The 20,299-nt window shown below is 53.7% G+C and overlaps 2 protein-coding genes across 3 annotated transcripts; one reads left to right on the top strand and one right to left on the bottom strand.

Annotated features, from left to right (window-relative positions):
• Window positions 1-8,154, top strand: LOC119114782 (leucine-rich repeat protein soc-2 homolog). 2 transcript variants are annotated; one of them, XM_037238814.1, is made up of 11 exons: window positions 1-178; window positions 2,041-2,179; window positions 2,620-2,877; window positions 3,743-3,958; window positions 4,302-4,397; window positions 4,721-4,950; window positions 5,260-5,443; window positions 6,002-6,256; window positions 6,448-6,605; window positions 6,954-7,191; window positions 7,948-8,154. In XM_037238814.1, the coding sequence occupies exons 2-11, from the start codon at window positions 2,105-2,107 to the stop codon at window positions 7,981-7,983; spliced, it is 1,746 nt and encodes a 581-aa protein (XP_037094709.1). In that variant the 5' UTR covers window positions 1-178; window positions 2,041-2,104; the 3' UTR covers window positions 7,984-8,154. The 2 variants fall into 2 exon arrangements, with proteins under 2 accessions (XP_037094709.1, XP_037094708.1); XM_037238813.1 differs by having other exon boundaries at window positions 2,060-2,179; window positions 7,948-8,153.
• A 1,057-nt stretch (window positions 8,155-9,211) lies between these two features.
• LOC119114785 (uncharacterized) lies at window positions 9,212-18,122 on the bottom strand. The gene is made up of 7 exons (XM_037238816.1): window positions 18,041-18,122; window positions 14,094-14,217; window positions 13,521-13,651; window positions 12,570-12,679; window positions 11,032-11,304; window positions 10,021-10,230; window positions 9,212-9,707 (listed from the first exon to the last, which is right to left on the bottom strand). The coding sequence occupies exons 1-7, from the start codon at window positions 18,068-18,070 to the stop codon at window positions 9,590-9,592; spliced, it is 996 nt and encodes a 331-aa protein (XP_037094711.1). The 5' UTR covers window positions 18,071-18,122; the 3' UTR covers window positions 9,212-9,589.
• Between the last annotated feature and the right edge of the window lie 2,177 nt (window positions 18,123-20,299).

Genomic DNA, 20,299 nt, shown 5'->3' on the forward strand with positions numbered 1-20,299 from the left:
TTGGTGTATGCGGGGAGAGGGGGTGGTACGTTAGGGTTTAGCCCAGGCCAACGTGAAGTGCTTATTCGAGGAATACATGAAAAGACGTTTTCATATTCATAAATCTTGAAGCTTATCGGCTGGGTAACTGTTTGCCCGTGCACAATCCTTACAGTATGAAGGGAAGTGAATGGCGCAGGTGAGCTTGATTGTTCGTCTCATTGCTTTTCCAGGTTGCGTGCATGCCTACGGAGCTGGAATATCAGTGATAAATATGTATCTACCTCCCCAGATAAGCTCCCCCTTGCTGGGTTGCCATTGCTAGAACATTGTTCATGATGGTGTTAGGGGTGTTCACGATTTTCAGATCTCTTATCTTTGTACTCTCCTGTGTTCTTTGGGCAGAATTTGCATATTTTGAAGGTTGGTTGAGGCAGTAGGTGCAGTAAAATCATTCTTAATTTACATAGGGTTTTTGGTGCATCTTTTACAGGATGCTGCTAGGAGGCCTTATAAGTCAGGTGGACATCATAGTACTCTGTGGAGTTTTGTTGATCATTTATATGTGGTAAGATATGAGAATATAATGCCTTGAATTTGGATAGAATGAGTCATAAATGACAAGCAAATATTGGAAAGATGCTGAAAGCATTGCTTTCATTAAGTATAATTTGCAGGGGTGGATGCTACTCTGCAGAGTTCCATTGTGCTTGTGGGCATGGGGGCATGACAGTTTGTGGTGCCCACTGTGCCACACACCAATGTAAAATTGGTGTACCAAACCTCATGTTGGCAGGCATCAAATTCATGCCAAGTTAACTAGCCCTGATTTTTCATTTTGTCAGTCTAGGAAAACATTTTCATGATATTTTTGCCTGAAATTACCTGCAAATTGTGATTTTTGGAGGCATCGGCTTCTGTATATTGAAATTGCTGGCAAGCATGCGTTAAACTCGGAGTGCTCAGATTGTGGTGTACTGGAATTTTTTTTTTAGTTATGTTGAAAGACTGCTATGCAAGACATGTCCAGCATAACATATTCTATTCAGTCTTGGTTAGGCGAAGCTTTATAGGTAGGTGATTTGAGTCATTATCCCACTATTTGCTAGTGTTTTATGGTGTATTGATGGGAAATGTTTAAACTAGGCCTTTATACATAACTCATGGATTCCATGCAGCATGTGTAATGTCGAGGAATTATAATGCATTGGATTCAACTTGCACATTTTTACTGCCTCTGGTATTTGTTTTAGTTGAAGAAACTCAGAAAGGTGATGAGAGATGATGCTAAGTAAAATACTTAGCTTGAAAATGCTGTGATGGCCCTGTGAGTCCATAGTTATTAATGTAATCAAAAATACTTCGATCCACCTGGGTAGCTTATCTGGCTTTGTCACTGCATGTTCACAGTATAAGGGAATGACACTGAGCCTAGATATGTGCGAAGCTGAATATCAACAGTGGCCGGGACTGCAGTGCTTGGAATGAGTGTTGATGTGTGTAAAATGTTGCTAGACTGGGCAATAATCAGTTGATTATTTATGCACTAAGATACTTTTGCATGTTGGTGGAGGAACAGTGCATGACTTGTTGAGATCCAGTGTTCACCTTGCTCACAGCCAATGTCTTACTCCAGGCTGTAAACTACCTTACATCCCAGAGGGATAAATGATTCTCATTTCTCTTTCACCATTATGTGTACCTTAAGTCTGAATTCCAAAGGTTTAATGAGATTACAATGCTTATGTTCATAAGGCTGTGAGGATCATCTTATGAACTATCATGCAATTCTGACATATTGTTAAGATCATGTTGAAGATTTTTACATACTCCAAGTGTTCACAGTGTTCTTGTGTATAGTTTGTCTACACCCATTGCATAAGTATGTAAGCATTGCATAGGGCCTATTGTAGACTGTTCCAAAACAGTCATGCTGTTGACCACCTTTTGTCCCAAACACTTCAAATGGGGTGAGCAAACAGTTAATTTGGTGCTTTGCACTCTTTAATGTTTTACTCTTGCCCTTCATGTTGTCACGCATTGTGCTATCTGTTGTTCAAGTTTGGCTGGTCGATGGCAGGACCGGCTGAGCTGGTGAAGTGACGTGAAGTGGTCTTGCCAGACCATGAAGAAGACAAGCAAGTCACGCAGCCAGGAGGCGGCGCCCTCGGCCGACAGGCTCGCCGAGCTGCGGCCAGAGGTAAGGCCTGCAGCACTTGCTCACACAGACCAGCCATTTGTGTGTGTGTGTGTGTGTGTGTGTGTGTGTGTGTGTGTGTGTGTGTGTGTGTGTGTGTGTGTGTGTGTGTGTGTGTGTGTGTGTGTGTGTGTGTGTGTGTGTCGGTGTGTGTGCATGTGAAGGGCGCGTGACACGGGGCCCATATGACTCGGAGGTTTTGCGTGTGGATCGGGCAGGGATTCAACCCAAGTGGTTTGTGATAGAGGAAGGATGGATAAAGACTTAAAGCTGTCCCCATATGCATTATGATGATGTTATGCACGACCTGTTGAAAAAAAACGGTCAGTGCTGGGACACTTGACACAACACAGCACGCGCCGTCATGTGGAAAAATCGCCCCAGCTGTTCCCAGCTGACGCTGGTTCTGGTCCGCGCTGACCCGAGCTGCTGCTGACCCTCAGGGCTCGGCCGACGGCGACCGGATGCCGGAGGCGGCCGCCGAGCTCGTGGCCGCGCTCAAGGAGAAGAAGCTGTCGTCGGGCTCGCTGACGGCCGGAGACTCCAGCCGACCCAAGACCGTCACCGTCAAGGTGGACGAGAACAAGCCCAAGCCGACCGTCAAGAAGAACAAGCCGATCCAGGCCGACCTGGACGTGGCCAAGGAGTTCCTGCGCTGTCGGGAGGAGGGCGCCCGCCGTCTCGACCTCAGCAAGTCGAACGTGAGTCGGCCGCCGGGCGGGGTGCGGCGGGCACGGTGTGTTGTGGCGACAGGGGCCGGGACAGTACCCTGGCTGCAGGGCGCTCGCTCGACGGACCGTTTGGGTACTTAGTTGTGATGAGTACTAGCAGCTGGCTGCTCTGTTCGTCTGACGCTTTCAAAGTCTTGCGTGCGGGCCATGTATCTTTTTAAGTTGGTCCAAACATTTTGATTGGGGGAATGATTGGGATCAGTGTTCATGCTAAGCAGATTTGTCGGAGCAGCCGTGGCCCACCATTCGGCCGCGAATGGTGGGCCATGGTGGCCAATGGCGGTTTACCGCGAAATTCCGGGTAAACGGCAGAATGTACGGCGAAAGTTGAACGTGCAGCAATGCTCGAGACGGTCCGTCCTGCCCCTGTTGCCACCTCACCTGTAGTGCGGTCGCTGCCGTCAGCCGTATGCCATCTCAATCAAAGGCTGAAAGCGAGAGCCTAAGGCAACGTGAGCTCGTCCAGCCACAGCTGGATGGATAGGAAAGCAGGCACTCTAACCAACGGAGCTATCGGAACGGAAACGGGCGGTTGTCCATGATCTAATCACAGCATTGGCATGCGTGACCAGATCGGAAAGCAGGCTCTCCAGTGATCTCTGTTTCAGACATATGCTCTATTCCCATCTAAAAAATCAACACTTTCTGGCTAGGTGCACAACAACTCAAAAAACAAAAAAACAAAACACCAAGTAGTATTACCACGCTGCGTAGCCATGGACACCACAGCTGCCAATTACACTCATGCAGCGAAAACCACGTACTGGTCGGCCGGCGACACCTGGTGTACCAATGGTGCGCCGTGAGAGCTGACGCCTGTTCTGTCGCCGAACAGATCACACACCTGCCGGCGACGGTGCGTGACATGACCGAGCTGCACGAGCTCTACCTGTACGGCAACAAGCTGACGACGCTGCCGGCCGAGATGGGCTGTCTCACCGGCCTGCAGACGCTGGCGCTCAACGAGAACTCGCTGACCCAGCTGCCCGACTCGCTAGCGCACCTCACCTCGCTGCGCGTGCTGGACCTGCGGCACAACAAGCTGAACGAGGTCAGTGAGTGGTCGCCGGTCTGTGCAACCGTCCGCGACGTCGCACCACCCCCTGGTACATCGTGCTAATTATTGTTGGGTGGCATGACACTGTAATGCCCATTGGAACAAGTCCACAAACATGTTGCAAGGTGCGTAGGCATTGCTCACAGCTAGTGGACAGGGTTCATCAGGACATGTTTGTGGTGCTTATCAGAAAAGTGTAACTATGTTTGTTCAGAATGTGCAAAGGGAGCCTTGGGATTGAAGTGTCATTTAAACAATTGTGGCAGGGTCGTGTGATGGCGTTTGGTGATCGTCTATTCGTTCATTGCTGTATGACATTGCTGATGAATGTTTCCAGATACCTGATGTGGTTTACAAGCTGACCAACCTCACGACCCTGTTCCTGAGGTTCAACAGAATCAAAGTAGTTGGAGATGATATACAGAATCTAGTGGTAAGTGCCGTGGCTTTGTGAACTTTGTGAGACCTGTCACTATTGATCCTGCATCACCCTTTTTGCATGCATGTTTAAGACAATAAGCTCCAGCATATTTGCTGGAGGGGATTTGTATTCCCGTAGCATTATTCTTGGCATCGAATATTTATATTATCGCGAGGAGCCCACATTCATCCATGTAGGTTGGCACATCTTCCGGGTGGTTGCTGGCGGCGCGGCGCGTGGTGGCCACTCAGCTGGCTGCGTCGTCGGGGCGTGTGACGGCCGGACGCGCCGCCACTCCGCTCGTGCCGACCTCTCACCCCGCCATTCCGGGGCAGAACTTGACGATGCTGAGCCTGCGCGAGAACAAGATCCGCGAGCTGACGCCGGGCGTGGGCCGCCTGGTCAAGCTGGTCACCTTCGACATCTCGCACAACCACCTGGAGCACCTGCCGGAGGCGATCGGCCACTGCGTCCACCTCTCGACGCTGGACCTGCAGCACAACGAGCTGCTCGACATACCGGAGACCATCGGCAATCTGCGCGCGCTCACGCGACTCGAGCTCAGGTCGGTGGGAACGAGGCGCGGCCGCGACTGGAGGGCAGTGCGCGGGCGTCCCACGCGTACACAGGTGCAGCGTCAGGCCGTCACCAGCGGGGGTCTGTGGCCGGTGCTGTGATCGGTTTGCGTCCGCCGTTCTGGCCCCTGGGAAACGTGCAGGCTTTTGTACGTGTAGGTGTGAGACGCGCATCCCGTGCGATGCGTTATCCAGATGACGGAGGCTGACGTTAGTTGTGTTGCATATCCCCGCATAAGCTGGTAGTAACAGCGTGCTATGTTCAGTAAAGGTGACATCGTCTCTGGCCTCCTCGCCAGATACAACCGGCTCACGGAGATACCCAAGTCGCTGGCCAAGTGCGTGTTCATGGACCAGTACAACATGGAGGGCAACAGCGTGGCGCGCCTGCCGGAGGGCCTGCTGTCGGCGCTCAATAGCCTGACCAGCGTCACGCTGGCTAGAAACTGCTTCACTAGCTTCCCCGTGGGTGGGCCGGCGCAGGTGAGCTGGCAGTGGGCTCTTCAATTGGGGTCAGCGGAGGTTAGGGTCATCCGTCAATTACCTTGCATACTTTTAGGCATTTTAACTCTCTCCCCGAGTTACGCATCAGCTACCTCAGGCAAAACTTCCATCCTCCACGTTATGCTGTGTTGAGTATAGCATCCCGAAAAAGGTAACGTCCATTTGGCTTGGCCATTTGCGCGACACCCGGCTGCAGGGTTTTAGATTGTTGAAATCCAAACATGACTTGCAACTACACCGGTACGTAACGGTGCGCCATCCGACCCCCTCCCTGGTGATACTTCGGTTATGCCCTACCAAAAGCCCCTCCTTCACGCATGATGTTATTTATGGTCGGCCCCTTACCGGCCGAACCCGGCTGCCAATGCCTGACAGGCTAGTGCCTGGACGTGATGTTCGTTGCTGCGTTGAAGGGAAGTCGGCATATTTGACAAGTGTGCTCGCTCTATGCAGGGGCGTGAGGTTTGCTTCTCGGTTGGGACGGGACGTTGTGACCACCCGTGGCGAATGACAGCCGTTCGTCTGCATTGCCAACAGTTCACCAACGTGGACTCAATCAACATGGAGCACAACCAAATCGACAAGATCCCGTACGGGATCTTGTCGCGGGCGCGCCACCTAACCAAGCTGAACATGAAGGACAACCTGCTGACCTCGCTGCCGATGGACATTGGCACCTGGGAGCACATGGTGGAGCTCAATCTGGGCACCAACCAGCTGACCAAGGTGCCGGACGATATCCAGCACCTGCAGAGCCTGGAGGTGCTCATCCTCTCCAACAACATGCTCAGGGTGAGCGGACGGAACGCGCGCTGCTTGGCCCCTTGGGCTGCCTCGTTTGATACCAGTCGCTAGCGTTCGACGGAGTCGTGCGTTTGGGCACAGAGCTGTGCATTGTCAGTGGCGGCCCTCTGTGCCGTACCTCCAACTCATGGCAGCTCCTGTGGCGGAAGGCGTCCTCTGACACCAGCATGCCCGTGCAGCGTCTGCCGTCAACGCTCGGCAACCTGCGGAAGCTGCGGCTGCTGGACCTGGAGGAGAACCAGCTGGAGACGCTTCCCAACGAGATCGGCTACCTCCGCGATCTGCAGCGGCTGGTGCTGCAGAGCAACTGCCTCACCTCGCTGCCCAGGGCGATCGGGTGGGTCCGACGAAAAATAAAAATTATACATATTTTGATACAAGATGCTGGTTTGAATCACCAATTGCTTTGCTGTCAGACGGTGTGCTCCACGTTTGTTGGTATCTCGACATGCCCAGGCAATACAAAGGGAATGCAATTGCGGTACAAGTGGCATAAGGATATTTCAGGGCTGCTTGGGATGGATAGCAGTTTTCCCGTTGTTCAGGGTAGACCAGATACAGTTTGATGGACTGTCTTCACTCAACAGGGGATGCTACTGAACCAGGCTTTGCACTGGTGTGTGGGCCCACTCAAACCAGGGTGTTGGTGGCGTGAACTCGTTCTAAGACCGGGTGCCCGTCTCAGGCTGCTGACCAATCTGACCTACCTGAGCGCGGGCGAAAATAACATCGGCCACCTAGTGGAGGAGGTGGGCAACCTGGAGTCGCTGGAGTCGTTGTACATCAACGACAACCCGAACCTGCACAGTCTGCCGTACGAGCTGGTGCTGTGCTCGAACCTGCAGCTGCTGAGCCTGGAGAACTGCCCGCTCTCGCACATCCCGCCCGAGATCGTGGCGGCCGGCCCCAGTCTGGTCATACAGGTGAGCGGCGGCGCGCGGCGCACGGGTCGGCGCGTGGTCACAGCAGGCAGCTGACGACCTGGCCGGGGGAGAGGTCACGTGGGTCAGAGCTAGCTCATCGGGTCAGGCTGGCCGTGCGGGCCAGAGCTTGGTCATATCGATTGCGATTGTCTGTGCCTGTGGAGTTCATGAACTTTTCGAAGTGGGCGGCATACCGGTCTTACCAAAACAGGCCAGATCGTGGTGACGGGGTGGGAGTCCGTGCAGTAGACGTCATGTCAGGGGTCTGTATGGCTATCTTGGTCGCTGCGGGGCCCGTAAAGTGAAGATGGCTGGCAAGCAGCCATTCCGTACCTAACGGGATGCTAGAGCTGTGAGACGCTGCCGATGAGCTGTGTTCATGGTTTGTTACTGGTCGTGTTCAGTGGTTTTCATTGTTTCTGAACTGAACGGACGCAAGAAAGGTCAGTGCTGCGCAGTGTGTATTATAATCTGGCATATGTTTATGTGCTGTCCCAATCTGGTCCGTGGTGGTACCAGACCACATCATCGCTTCTTCTCAAACGTTTACCAGTAAAAGGCACAATAATGGTGTACTAGTTTACTTAACAAGGTAACCATGGCGAAAAGCAGTCGCGTTTAATCGTTATGCATCCACCGCGCGCCATAGTTCCACTCAATAAAGGTCATTTTGTGATGCAACAGGTCTGGTGTTTCCCATGCTTGATTTCTTCGTTCACTCATGCAGTGGTTTGACGGCCGCCTGGGTGTTTGCAGTTTCTGAAGATGCAGGGTCCGTACCGGGCGATGTGACACGCCAGGGCAGCGTTCCAGCAGTGCCGCCCGACTGCCGCTCGTGCGTGGGAGGCGCCTCGGAGTGGCTCGGCGGCCGCCTGCTAGCCGGGCAGAGGGCGCCGCGAGCGGGCCGCGCCGTCGGACTTGGCGTGAGCCGCGCGCCAAGCGCCGTACCCCGTTATGTACCCTGGCGCCCGCTGTCGCTGCGCGCGGCGCTTCGGTGCGGGCCGAGTGGCGCGGCGCGCGGAGCGGCCCGGACGCCAGGCGCCCGGAGCTGGCGCTACGTGTCCCGGCCAGCTTCTTCCCCAGCCGCTGGGCGCTGGCGCCGGGCGCCGTCAGCCTCACCGTGCGCCGGCGGTGGCCGCAGGCGCGCCAGACAGCCCGCTCCTGGCCGCGCCGCCTCTCCCAAACGCACAAAGTCGTATCAAATGGTCGGATGTGATGGTGTGCCGGCCGGGGCGGCGGCCGCGCCGTCCCGCCGGGCTCGCTGTGATCCTATAGTTGTGTTAGCTGGCGACCGACGGTGGCTCGGGCGCGCTAGCCAGCCGGACCGCCCGGCCCGGCCCGGCGCGAGGCCGCGGGCTCAGCGGCGCCGGCGGGCTTGGGAGTCGGCGTCATCATCGAGGCGGGGCGCAGCCACGCCGTGACGGGAACCGGCCGCCGTTGGGCGCGCACTATGTTGTCGCAGACGGGCCGCGCGCCACGTCCGTATTCTGCGGCGTGGTTTTCTATTCATTTTTAGTTTATAGTCTTTATCGCTATAAACTTTACCGAGGTGACGCGGCTCACGATTATTTTGCACCGCGGTTTTTGCCTGTGTTTTTGTCGTCGGCTTTGCCGATCAGGGTTGCCATAATTTCTATCGGCACTGCTGTGTCGTCGCATTGAGTCGTTGCGCGCTTTCACAGACCGGTGACATGGAAATGGAAACGGATAAACCTGTGTGCTGACGATAAAAGTGGACTGAACTGTGTTTGTCACTGCGGACAAGGCGGTGGCGGAGATCTTCATGGGCAGTGGTTGGTCTCTGAGAGTGGTCAGTCAGCCAGCCAGCGCCGACTCCTATTTCAGCGCACCTTAAGCGGGGTGCACTGCCACAGGCACTCATCGCTCCATTGACGCTCGCCCTTCGCCCCGCATTGCGAGCTCCGGCCGCGACGGCGAGAGCGAACGCTGCGGGGTCACGTGACATGCGGGGCGAACAGGGTGGCATTCCCGCACCTGGGTGATGCATTACATAAATCCACAGATTTGTAATGTTTTATTTGGTTACTGTTATCACTAGCGATTCGGTACAAAAGTAGCGACGCTAAAACTACTTTGAATTGTATTCACATGTAGTATGTTTCTTTTATCCACCTTATTTGTTCACATTTTATTTACAATATCCTGCTAGGGTATTCGCTTCGAGTAGGATATAATGTGAGCGTATGTGTGTTGTGTGTGTGCGTGTATCTGTGCACGTCACTGCTCACTCTGAACTTTCGAGGTTTTCAGTGCGTGGTTGCGTGTAGTCTGTCCTTGTTCTCGCCCAAAGCTCGTGCTTCGTAAGCAGCCGAAGCGTTCAACGCGATCACAGAGTGGTTTCAATAATGCCCGCGTGGCGCCGCTGGCCGCACCTTGATCAGTAACAGCGGCAGCGGTCCTCCGGACAGTGGCTGGGGTAGCCCAGGCAGTTCTCGTGGCAGTAGAGATCGGCCTGAGGCCTCTTGGCGAATTCTCCTCTCGCCTCGCACTCGGTTCTGCGGTAAAACGGGACGCAAGGTCAACGACGTGGGAAACAAGGTAGCGCGATTAACACACGAATTTGTCGAGCACAATCTCAGTAAGCCACCTACCACGGCACTTCAGATGCGACAGCGATGCACCATCCGGCTAAATCGGGGATGAAGCTATAAAGCCGGGTACTGCTGCCCTATCCCTCCCCTCCCCCTCCCCCTCTCCCCTCTCCCCTCTCCCCTCTCCCCTCTCCCCTCTCCCCTCTCCCCCTCCCCCTCCCCCCTCCCCCCCGAGAAGTCCGGTCTCGGCTGCGCGATCCAGCCGAGCGGTACTCACATGCACATGCACTTGTCGTCCTCACAGGCGTCCGGCTCGGCGAGACACTGCAGGCAGTGCTCGTCGGCGCCCTCCTGCTCGGCGAACCGGCCGTGTGGGATGCACACTTGGGGCCGGAAAGCGGGCGCGCTCGGCTCGGTGCGGTGCGCGTCGGTGGCGCTCACCACCCGGGCCGCGTCCGCCTTGGTGTAGGGCAGGTGGATGCGCAGGCTGGCGACGGGCCCGGACGAGTCAGTGCACGCAGGCGAGAGGCACGTGTGAGTAGCGGGCCATGGAGTCGGCACGAGAGCACGGGTGGACACGAGGGCACAAGAGCGGCGACGCCACGGGAGGAGCACGAGAGCACGGATGGACATGATAGCACGAACATTGTGACGGCGCACGGGGGCACAGATAGGCAGAGGGTATGAATAGAGCGGTGGGGCCGCGGGGGGAGTACAGATGGACACGAGAGCACGAGCGTAGTGGCGGCGCACGGGGATATTGCTAGGCGGAGGGTGTCAACAGGGTGGCGGTGCAGGGGTAGCACGGGAATACGGTTGAGCACGAGGGTGCGAACAGAGTGGCGGCGCCACGGGGACGAGGGGGGGGGGGGGGGGGTAGCGCGGGGACGGATAGACGCGAATGCGCAAGGATGGTAATGGCGCGCGGCTAGACGGATGCTCTATGCTCTAAATTGCCCATTGTCACCAGCGCATTGCCGGATCACACTGCGCGTGAAATTCGGTGTGGTTAGTTTCATGGTGGCTTCTTAAGGAAAGCAGTGCGTATAAGGCCGTACAATCTTTTTTACAGAGTCGTCTTCCCTCTTGAGCGGTCGCCCGATTAGGGGCTCGGGTTTGGAATTTGAAGCATTTTTGTGTTGCCATGCTATTTATATTGTTGTATACGAATGATTATATACCCTTTAGTATTTCGCACGCAGTAATTCCTTTGCATTTAAAGCTATTAACGGACACGACTTAAATAATTAACGTGGAATCCCCCAGTCACCATTCAAGCCGCACCTACCTGTTATCTACGGGCCCAAAGTAGCCGGTGTTGGATATGATGGCGATGTCGGCGCAGTTGATGAATGTCTCCTGCGGGCCGCAGCCGACAGCCAGCGTGCCGTCCGAGCAGGTGCCCCAGGTGTTGCCGGCGTAGTAGGTCCACTGCATGACGCACTGGGTGCACGTCAAGTAGGGCGGCAGCTCCACCTTCCAGCGGAAGATGCCCGCCTTGCCCGAGTCCTCCGGAATGATGAAGCGGATCGAGTCGGTGCCCGCCACCTTCAGCACGTGTCTGCAGCGAAGTCGGTGGAACGTGTCAGGAGACGTCAGAGAAGGTGCTTTTGGCGTGTCGGCGCGGGCGCGGGCGTCTACGGATGTCATAGTGTGAATTAAGGGTTATGCACGCCATATTTACCTATCCACAATCTTTATCATACAAACAAGCGCATCTGTTCGTGGAAAGGAAGATGCATTTCGTGTCGTTACTACTTCGACATGCGTCATGCCACATAAGAACATCTCCGTAAGTTCTTTCCAGTTCGTGTTGGCGCCTGGAGCGGAGCTGCTAAAGCCATGTGCGTGCTGGTCCCCTGACGCCAGCCTCCCCGGGCAAGGTAGCCCGGACGGCCAGGCCGCTCCAGCTGGTGCCAATGACCGGCGACAAGGGGGAGGGGGACCGGTCGGCTGGCCGGCCGCAGAGGCCGGGTCAGCGCCGGGTCACGCAGCGGACGGGTACACGTCCGTCAGCTCGCCGGCCTGATCCTCCGGACCGGTACCGACCACCCGTCCGGCAGCGGGTGCACCGGCCGGCGGGGCCACCTATGACTCCTGGTCAGGCCGCTTGTGCAACGGTGCCGCTCAAGCCAACAGGTCTGTTTAATCGGACGGTGTGCACCCGGGCAGTTGCCGGCATGCGTGGTGTGTGCACCCGGACAGTTGCCGGCATGCGTGGTGTGTGCACCCGGGCAGTTGGCGGCATGCGTGGTGTGTGCACCCGGGCAGTTGGCGGCATGCGTGGTGTGTGCACCCGGGCAGTAAGCGGCATGCGTGGTATGTGCACCCGGGCAGTAAGCGGCATGCGTGGTGTATGCACCCGGACAGTAGGCGGCATGCGTGGTGTGTGCACCCGGGCAGTTGGTGGCATGCGTGGTGTGTGCACCCGGGCAGTTTGCCGCATGCGTGGTGTGGCACCCGGGCAGTAGGCGGTATGCATGGCGTGTGCACCCGGGCAGTTGGTGGCATGCGTGGTGTGTGCACTCGGGCAGTAGGCGGCATGCGTGATGTGGTAAACCGGCCCCCAGAAGCAGGACATGACACTCACGGCTCGTTGTCATCTGCTGCCGGCAGATTTTAATGTCATCGTGCGACCACAGAGGTCATGAGTTCGGCCCCTAGGCATCCCGTTACTTCAGTGATGACGGGCGTGCCCGCTCGTGAAGTTGGATCACGAATTGGCTCGGTTCGACCGTGACCAGGGTGATGGCGCACGTCAGTGATGCACAGACGAGCATGCTGGAAGACAGCACCCGGCCGTGTCCACTGAAGAGCGTGACTCACTTGTTGAGGCACTCCTGCGTGATCGTCGTTTTGTCGTTGTTGTGTGGGCACAGGCGGATGACGAAGTTGCCCATGTGGTTGGCAGTCAGCTCCACCTCGATGTCGACCAGCTGCGACCAGGCCAGGACGATGTCATTGCATACAACAGGGGCTTTGCGTTGTTGGATATGATGTAATTCAGATGATTGGTCATTGCGCCATGCAGAATTTGTGTGACATAATTTTTTGTAATACGTATTTAAGCATGTTGATGAGCGAGCAAATACGACGCATGAAATGTAATAGAAACACTACAAACCGACGGTATACTGCTATGCTTGAAAGGCGTCGAGTTTGCACTATATGTATTTTTAATAACAAAAACCTTGTTAGGATTCCAACTTGAATTCGGCAACTCTCGCTAGCTCAACACAGATCAGATTTTTCCAAGTTTAGGTAATCGTCTCGAATGGGCTTCGGATTCAGCTCCATTTCCATAGTTTTGGTTCCGATTTTGAAATAAGACTCCACGCAGGTGGAATCGAGCACAAGTCGGGTGACTAGAAAGACGCTTCGATTCTGAGCCTTATGGCGAGGACGCGTTGGAACCACGGAGCGTTGTCTGCAAAAGCTCGGTTTGATGAACTAGAATGGGACGCGATATGGAATGAGCCGCCCGCCAGCTCATCTCATAAGGCGACGTTCGCTGCTACCTTCACGTTTTCCACTTCGGCGCCCGATTCATTTAAACTGCTGTCATGATCACCGTGCACATCAGAGCCGCGTGGAACACATGGACTATAGGCTGTTATCAATGGTAAATTTGTTTCTCACCATGCATAATTTTGGATTTTCGAAACCTTCATCTATCAATAACACGACAGAAAGCTATCTAACAAATCATCACCACAAGATATTTACGCAAGTGCTTGCTCACTGGGTCCAGAAACGGCGTCTGCCTGCACCACTGACCTGACCAGGTGCGTAGCGTTTAGCGATCACGCCCTGCGCGAAGGTGCCCCCGGCCTCGTGAGGTCGCGGCACGGGCAGGGCGTAGTTGTCCCCACACACACCGCATTTGCCCTGGTTGTGCTGGTACTGCACTGTAAACCGGGGGAATGTCACTCGCATGGCACATCGCACGTCCACAGAGCTGAAGGGGATGTCAGAGGCCGTAAGCGGTGTCGGCAATGATATCGAGAGCATTCCCTAAGCTGCATCGCATATAGTGGCGCTTTATAAGCTATCAGCAATGGCCAGTCTGATAAATGGTGCAGGGAGCTCAGCTCAACACTCCAGGCACCTTGCAATAGACCATGGGGGATTACAAACAGGATTACGATGGAATTATCAAATTGGGATTACTTGGAATGATTCGGTAAACTATTTGAATGCTGATAACAATAAATAGCAGGTTATAGTTGAGTCTATCACCGTCGGCAATATAAAAGCCGGCTTTGAGGCGGTATATAAATTGACATTTCAGATCATGCATGGCTTATCGTTATCCGAGGAGGCTGCCGTTTTTTTTTTTACTGAGCTCACCGATAAAGCCGCCGCAGTAGAGCTCGTTGTCGTTGTAGTTGACCGGGTTGGGGAAGCCGAAGCGCCACATGGCGTTCCTGGCCGGCGGGTCCATCAGGCGGCCGTGACCTGTCACGTGACCCACCTGACGGGACACCACAGGCATGGCAGTCAATCACAGGGCCCACTGGTCAGGCACGCGCCCGCTTCACGGTCGGGTGGCCGTCGCCCACAGTCAGACAAACGCACAAACACAGACCGGCGCACCACTGGTAACGGTTGGGCGGGAATGAACCATTTCGCCCAGTGCTTGGGAAGGAGCTCGTGATAAAGGTTGTCACTATCTCCAGGCATTAACCTACACACCATGTAACACACTTGGTGGTGGACCCTTAGAAAGTCCCATACCATGCCTACTGATCCACAGAAAAGTTTACCGGCCTCAGTTACTTCAGCAGTCAACAGCCAGCGGCAGGCGACAAGGCAGCAGACATATACGCTTATACACAAGGTACACACAAAGTGACAACAGACCCGTGGTCCGTCTAACAACTGCGGATCCATGGAGGAGCCAACCGGGCCATGCCGTACAGTTTTGAATTGCGTTCTCCCGGAGTCAGACTTAAGGCGGCGTCCCGGCTCCGCGCCTACGGCTGCGATAAGTCTCCGGCAGCCATGTGCTACCACATGGCTGCTGTATGCCATACTGCTGGCCGGCACTGGCACGCGGCTACCAGCGCTCAGTCCAGCCATCAGTGCGCCTCTGCATAGCTTGTTGCATAGTTTGCATGCTGCATGGGCTACAAGCTGCATAGTTTGCTTCGACCAAAGAACAGAACCGTTCGAGTACGTCTCGGCACGACAGCAAGGCTCCATCTTGTGGCTGTTAACCCTCGTCCTGAATCGCCGTTTTTCATGACGCGGACTGAAGAGGAGGGGGGCGGTCGATGCGATCCCCCAAGAAAAATAGAGCTTAGCGGAAAGCACCAAACGATTGGTATTAATGGGACCTGTCATTAGTAATAACTTGTATGCTGCTAGGTCAATGATTGACTATTGTGCAAGGTCAAGGGTCAACCGTGCTGAAAATCGAACTTTTGTTAGCTTTGCATGCTCGCATATACGAGACCATTTATAATAGGAACACGAAATCTCCTGTGTGTTCTTTGTTCAATTACAAGTAAAATGGTATGCAGGTTTATGTGTTTTCAGCAAACATTCATTACGTATGGCGCCGATAAACCGCCCACGCCGCCCGTAGATTGTTGTGCAGCGCTCCTAAAAAAACTGCCGCTTCTCCCAAATCAGAAATGCCAGGGACACGTTTTTGTGTTAAACACGCACATTGGATGATCCTTAGACAACTAACAATGTGGGCACTTGCACGACATGCCGGAGAAGCGTCCTCAGAAAATATTAGGGGAACTCGCACCGATTCCCCTTTCAGTGCGACGGTGAAGCCGTATGATCCTCCCTTTTGGTCCATCCCGCACAATACGCAACCCCACGAGTCATCAGCTGCATGAATCTGAGTGGCATGTACATGCTCCACGCGACGCGACCTGCACTGCCGGGTAGACAGCCTGAGCATCAGCAGAGCGGTGGGAGTGCGGGGTGCTGGCGGGCCGGCCGGCTGCAGCTCCGCCGGCCGGCACGCTGCACGCTCGGCTGTGGTGCACGTGCTGCGGCGGCCGAGCCGAGGGCGCGGCAACTGTGGGGGTGGGGGCGGGGAGCGGGGGCTGACCAGGGTCACCGGGCCGCGCCGGTTCGGCACGCTGTCCGGCCGTTGACCCGGCGGCGGAAGACGAGTCCAGCCGAGACTTTGTGTCCGACCGCTGCAGCCTGGGCGACGGGTGGTCAGCTGACGCGACCCTGCCACGGGGGGGGGAGGGGGGGGGGGGGGAGGGCGCAGGTGGTACGGGCGACGCAGAAGCGCGGGGGTTTTGCTAATGATGCTTACTATGCAATGCTATGATGTGGATGCATACTTCAGTGTTGCATGATTGACGCTAATATTCATTGCGTGGGTTAGTCTAGACCAGTTAAAAACGCAATTATAATGCATGAAACGGCCAGAACAGAGAAGGTATGCTACGTGCATCAAACTGGCGCGATTTGTTTCCACAACCCCCCAGCCCCGTAGTTCAGTTAGTTAGCCCCCTAGTCCAGTTTGAAAAATAAGAATAGCGGATTGATTGATGCGGATTTATTTGGGTCTCGCCAATGAAGTCGCCGCCATGATTGGAAAATGTATTTTGACGGGCGTGGCAACGGCCGCACCATTCAACATTGAACGTGGAGAAATGTGCACATTGCGCCGTCAGAACACACCCATTCTAGTACCCTTGCCACACCTACTTCTCTCAGTATTCTGTACCCACGGCCACCATCGTGTGGACCTAATCGATTGAGCAACGAGGGCAGGGAGCGAACGGTGGCGTACTCAGGAGGTCAAAAGGTGAAGCAAGTTAGGTTGCTTTTAAAGCATTACGAGAAGCATATAAGCCGTTTGATGCCAGTAACGGATGACAGTGGCGGACTCTGATTCGGTCAGAAACGCTGTTAAACTCGTAGGTTATTATAGGTGCTATTATGTCAATGCAAACAAACCCATTACACTTGATTATCCCATGTATAACACAGGAAAGATGATAAGAAATATCGTTTGCTTGATGTAAGCAAAAAGACTGTCAGCTCCTGGTTTTTCGGCCTTGTTAGTTCAGAGTTCTTGTGCTGAGCTACCGATCTTCATTACATCAGGAGGAACTGGTCAAACACAGTTAAAGAACAAACATCACTTATATCGACAGTTGTCATTACAAACAATGTTCGCTCTATGACGTTTCACCGGCACCTTCTGGCATCCTGGCATATTGAAGGGTTCATGTGCAACTACAACTCATTGTAGTTCGGATATCGTTTTTCATTTTTGAGCATAGTTGAAATAAACGTAAACTTTGGAAAACAGCCTTTGCTCGCGTCATAGAAGCATGATCATACCATCGAAAAAAGAGCAGCGTAAATATGTCCCCTTCCACACACACACAGGCACTCTCCTCCACCCACGTCCTTCCTAGGAAAATGTAGCTTAAAAGGAAGGCCCATTATATGCGTTTTCAACCATATTTTCGAACCTTCATTATCAAACTTCAATCAAGAACAACTAGTGGTTCCAAAGCAGGCTTTTCAGCCCAGCGAAAAAAGACAATGAAGTCTGCATTTGCGCTGTGAGGGCCTTGATTCACCGTGGCATAGTGATATATGTTATGAATACTGCGCCGCAATGCCAGTCAATATCCCAGTAGAACTTGATGTGAGAAAGAAACGCCAAACGAGAGCGTAACAGGCCAACATGCTCCTGTTTTTCGGCATTACGATTTTAAGGTTCATATGCTGAGTTAACGGCGATTATTTCACACTCTTGAGGATAAGCACAGCTCGAAATATTGAGTACGGTCAATATAGTTGCTATTTAACACTACAACATCGTTCAGCCAGCACCTCCTTGTACGTCAAAGGCTGTTAAAAAACATAAGAACTTTGAACTGATGATGTCACAAACGAGCATGTAATGTAGCCGACAAAGTAGAAATCACGATCACCAGGCAATGAGGCGATTTTTGGTGTGCGTGTCCATGTGCAGACACTTCCGCATCAAGCGCCCATCATCTCACCCACGTGTCTTCACAGTGGTGGAAAACACTGATGGTCTGCATGCACACGTAAAAACTCCACGTGATGCATAAGCTGTCAAAACAGTCAGAAAAACAATACTTCCGATCAAAGTAATGGATGGGTCGCAAAGCGAACGACTCTTGACGACAAACTGAGACACGGGTCATAAGGGAACTACCAACCTATTGCTGAAAAAGATATTGTCAGTTAGTCAATGAGACAAGCACGTCCGATTCCTCCTTCCCGGGGCATGCCCGCCCGCTGTGCGCCCACCGCAGCCGCCTCACACTCACGAGAGCAGCGAGGAGCAGGACCGAGATCATGGTGCCGTCAGCTGTTCTCCGGACCTGTACGCTGGCACGGGAACGTCGTGGCTGGACGGTCGGACGGGACTGGTGCTAGCGCCCGACGCCGGCCGGCTCGTCGAAGTCCTCGCGCCCCGGGCGGGGCTTCGCACAGCGTCTGAAACCGGCTTCCGGGCACCGCAGCGTGTACCCGAGCCTCGGACACGTGTCCGGGCTCGGCAAACTGGACCGCTAACCTCCTGAGGGCATCAGGCCGGCAGCGATTGCGGTGATGGCGCATGACCCTTGGTGGAAGTGGGAGTTTGCTGAGGGACAGGCCTCGCAGCTGACCTGGGCAGTTTTCGGCCTGAGCTGTCAGCGACCAAGCCGCCATCGGATGTTGACCTCTGTGACGGCAAGTGTTCTTAGTGACCGCCGGTTCAGCGACCTCACCTCTGGAAAGGGCGCCGTTACAAACATCTTAAATGAGTTTAGCTTTCGGTTAGCGGGATTTCTTGACTGATCCTGATTATCATCGGCTGATATTCATTGTCTGTTCGATTATCAATCCCTGTCAGTTTCGACTGCTGCAAAGTTTCTACATGCAGGAAACGATGTGCTTATTAGGGCTTTGCTCAAACTTCGGCGTTTTTCTAAAAGCAACTAAAAGTACTTGGGTTTTCAAAGGACATATCAACTGCATCTAGGATGCAAATAGAACAAAGTAGCGCTTCCTTAGTCTGGACTTAACCATACGCCTTGCACGCCGTAGACAGGGTAGAATCTTGTGTCTGTTTGGGGGGGCAACGACCCCAATACTGAGCCGCCCCACACCAATGTTGGGCCTGTCCCCTCCCCCCTCCCAATATTGGGCTGGGTCCGCGCTATATTTGGCTGGGCCCCCATAATGTGGAACCCGGCTCCCCATACCCAATCAGTTCTTTGAAGTAAATATAATGCAAGATTTTGTTAGGTCTCACAATTTGGTAAAAAATAATGACACTTATACAAAACAACATACCATAGCTTACTTAAAACGAAGCCCCAAAACGTCACACTTTTCAGTCACTAGCCTCACGTTGAATGTTTTTGCGTGATTGGGGCTTTCACGACGCTTTTGAAACTATAACGGCGACGCCTGCCTCTCATCCAGGCAGAAGGGGCGGGCACTATGGGTAATCCAACTCCACAGTGAATGATTAAGCGCAAACGTAATAACTTGCTCACGTTGTACACGCAACAGATTTGCAACACATTGCCTAACTTGTAATGCCACTCGAGTGGCATGTCATGGCGCGAGTATGAAATGTTGGTGGGGGGGGGAAGGGGGGGGGGGTAGCAGAAAGCAGCGAAACTATCAAAATTCGTAGACCTTTGAGGCCAAATTCGTTCTTGTAGTACATAGCAGCCAGCTCACTGGAAACAAAAATATTGAAGGAGCCTTAGCTAGTGTGTTGCCTACTAGCTAAGGCTCCTTCATATCCTCTGCGCTGCTCTTCTGACCTTTGGTCGTCGTTCGTTCGGGGCCCAAAAGGGTCCTCGGGACCCTCGGGACCTAAAGACCATAAGTTAAGCCACGTGGTCCCCCTGTTCCACGATAGTGGGCGCCCTTGGTTCATCGTAGAAATTAAAAAATGGGGCAGTTGTTAGCACCCTTCGGAGTCTGACGCCACTTGAAATGAAAGAGTCCTGGGAGTCTTCGTGGTGCCTCTCCAGAAGGGGGTGCCTCTTCAAAAATATTGCAGGTTGCGAAGCCCGCAATGAAGGTATGGGGTATCTCTTCATTGAGAGGTACTACTTAGAAGTTTGTCAGGGTGGAAGGCACATAACTTATGTTGCACCTGATTTAGTGCCTTTTTTGAAAATAGAGGTGCTGCGGTTCTTTAATGGCACGCTTGGCCTCGGTACCTGTTAAAAATAAAGATTGTGGCGCCTCAAAATAGAAGCTTTGATGATCCATGGCTGGATGGGCCGATCCTGAATCTTGTCCATGAGGAAGTGCGAACATTGTAGTTCCTCCTGAACTTTGTTGTCTCTTGAGAATAAAAGTTTTGGAATCCACTGTGGTGCTCACTGGAATCGGGTGCCTGCTTAAATAATACTTATGGTGCTCCACTATGAGGGTTTCGTGGTGCCTCTTTACGGAAGGGGTGAATCCAGAAGAAGGTCAGGATGGAAAAGCAAAGAACTCGTGGTGTTCCTTTAAAATGAGGCTTCGGAGCCCATTCAGTGGTCCGCTTAGATTTGCTGCCCATAGCAAATAAATAC

The sequence above is a fragment of the Pollicipes pollicipes genome, unplaced genomic scaffold (assembly GCF_011947565.3).
Source record: "Pollicipes pollicipes isolate AB1234 unplaced genomic scaffold, Ppol_2.1 Scaffold_3087;HRSCAF=3621_pilon_pilon_pilon, whole genome shotgun sequence".
In the NCBI taxonomy this organism is placed as follows: Eukaryota; Metazoa; Arthropoda; class Thecostraca; order Pollicipedomorpha; family Pollicipedidae; genus Pollicipes; species Pollicipes pollicipes.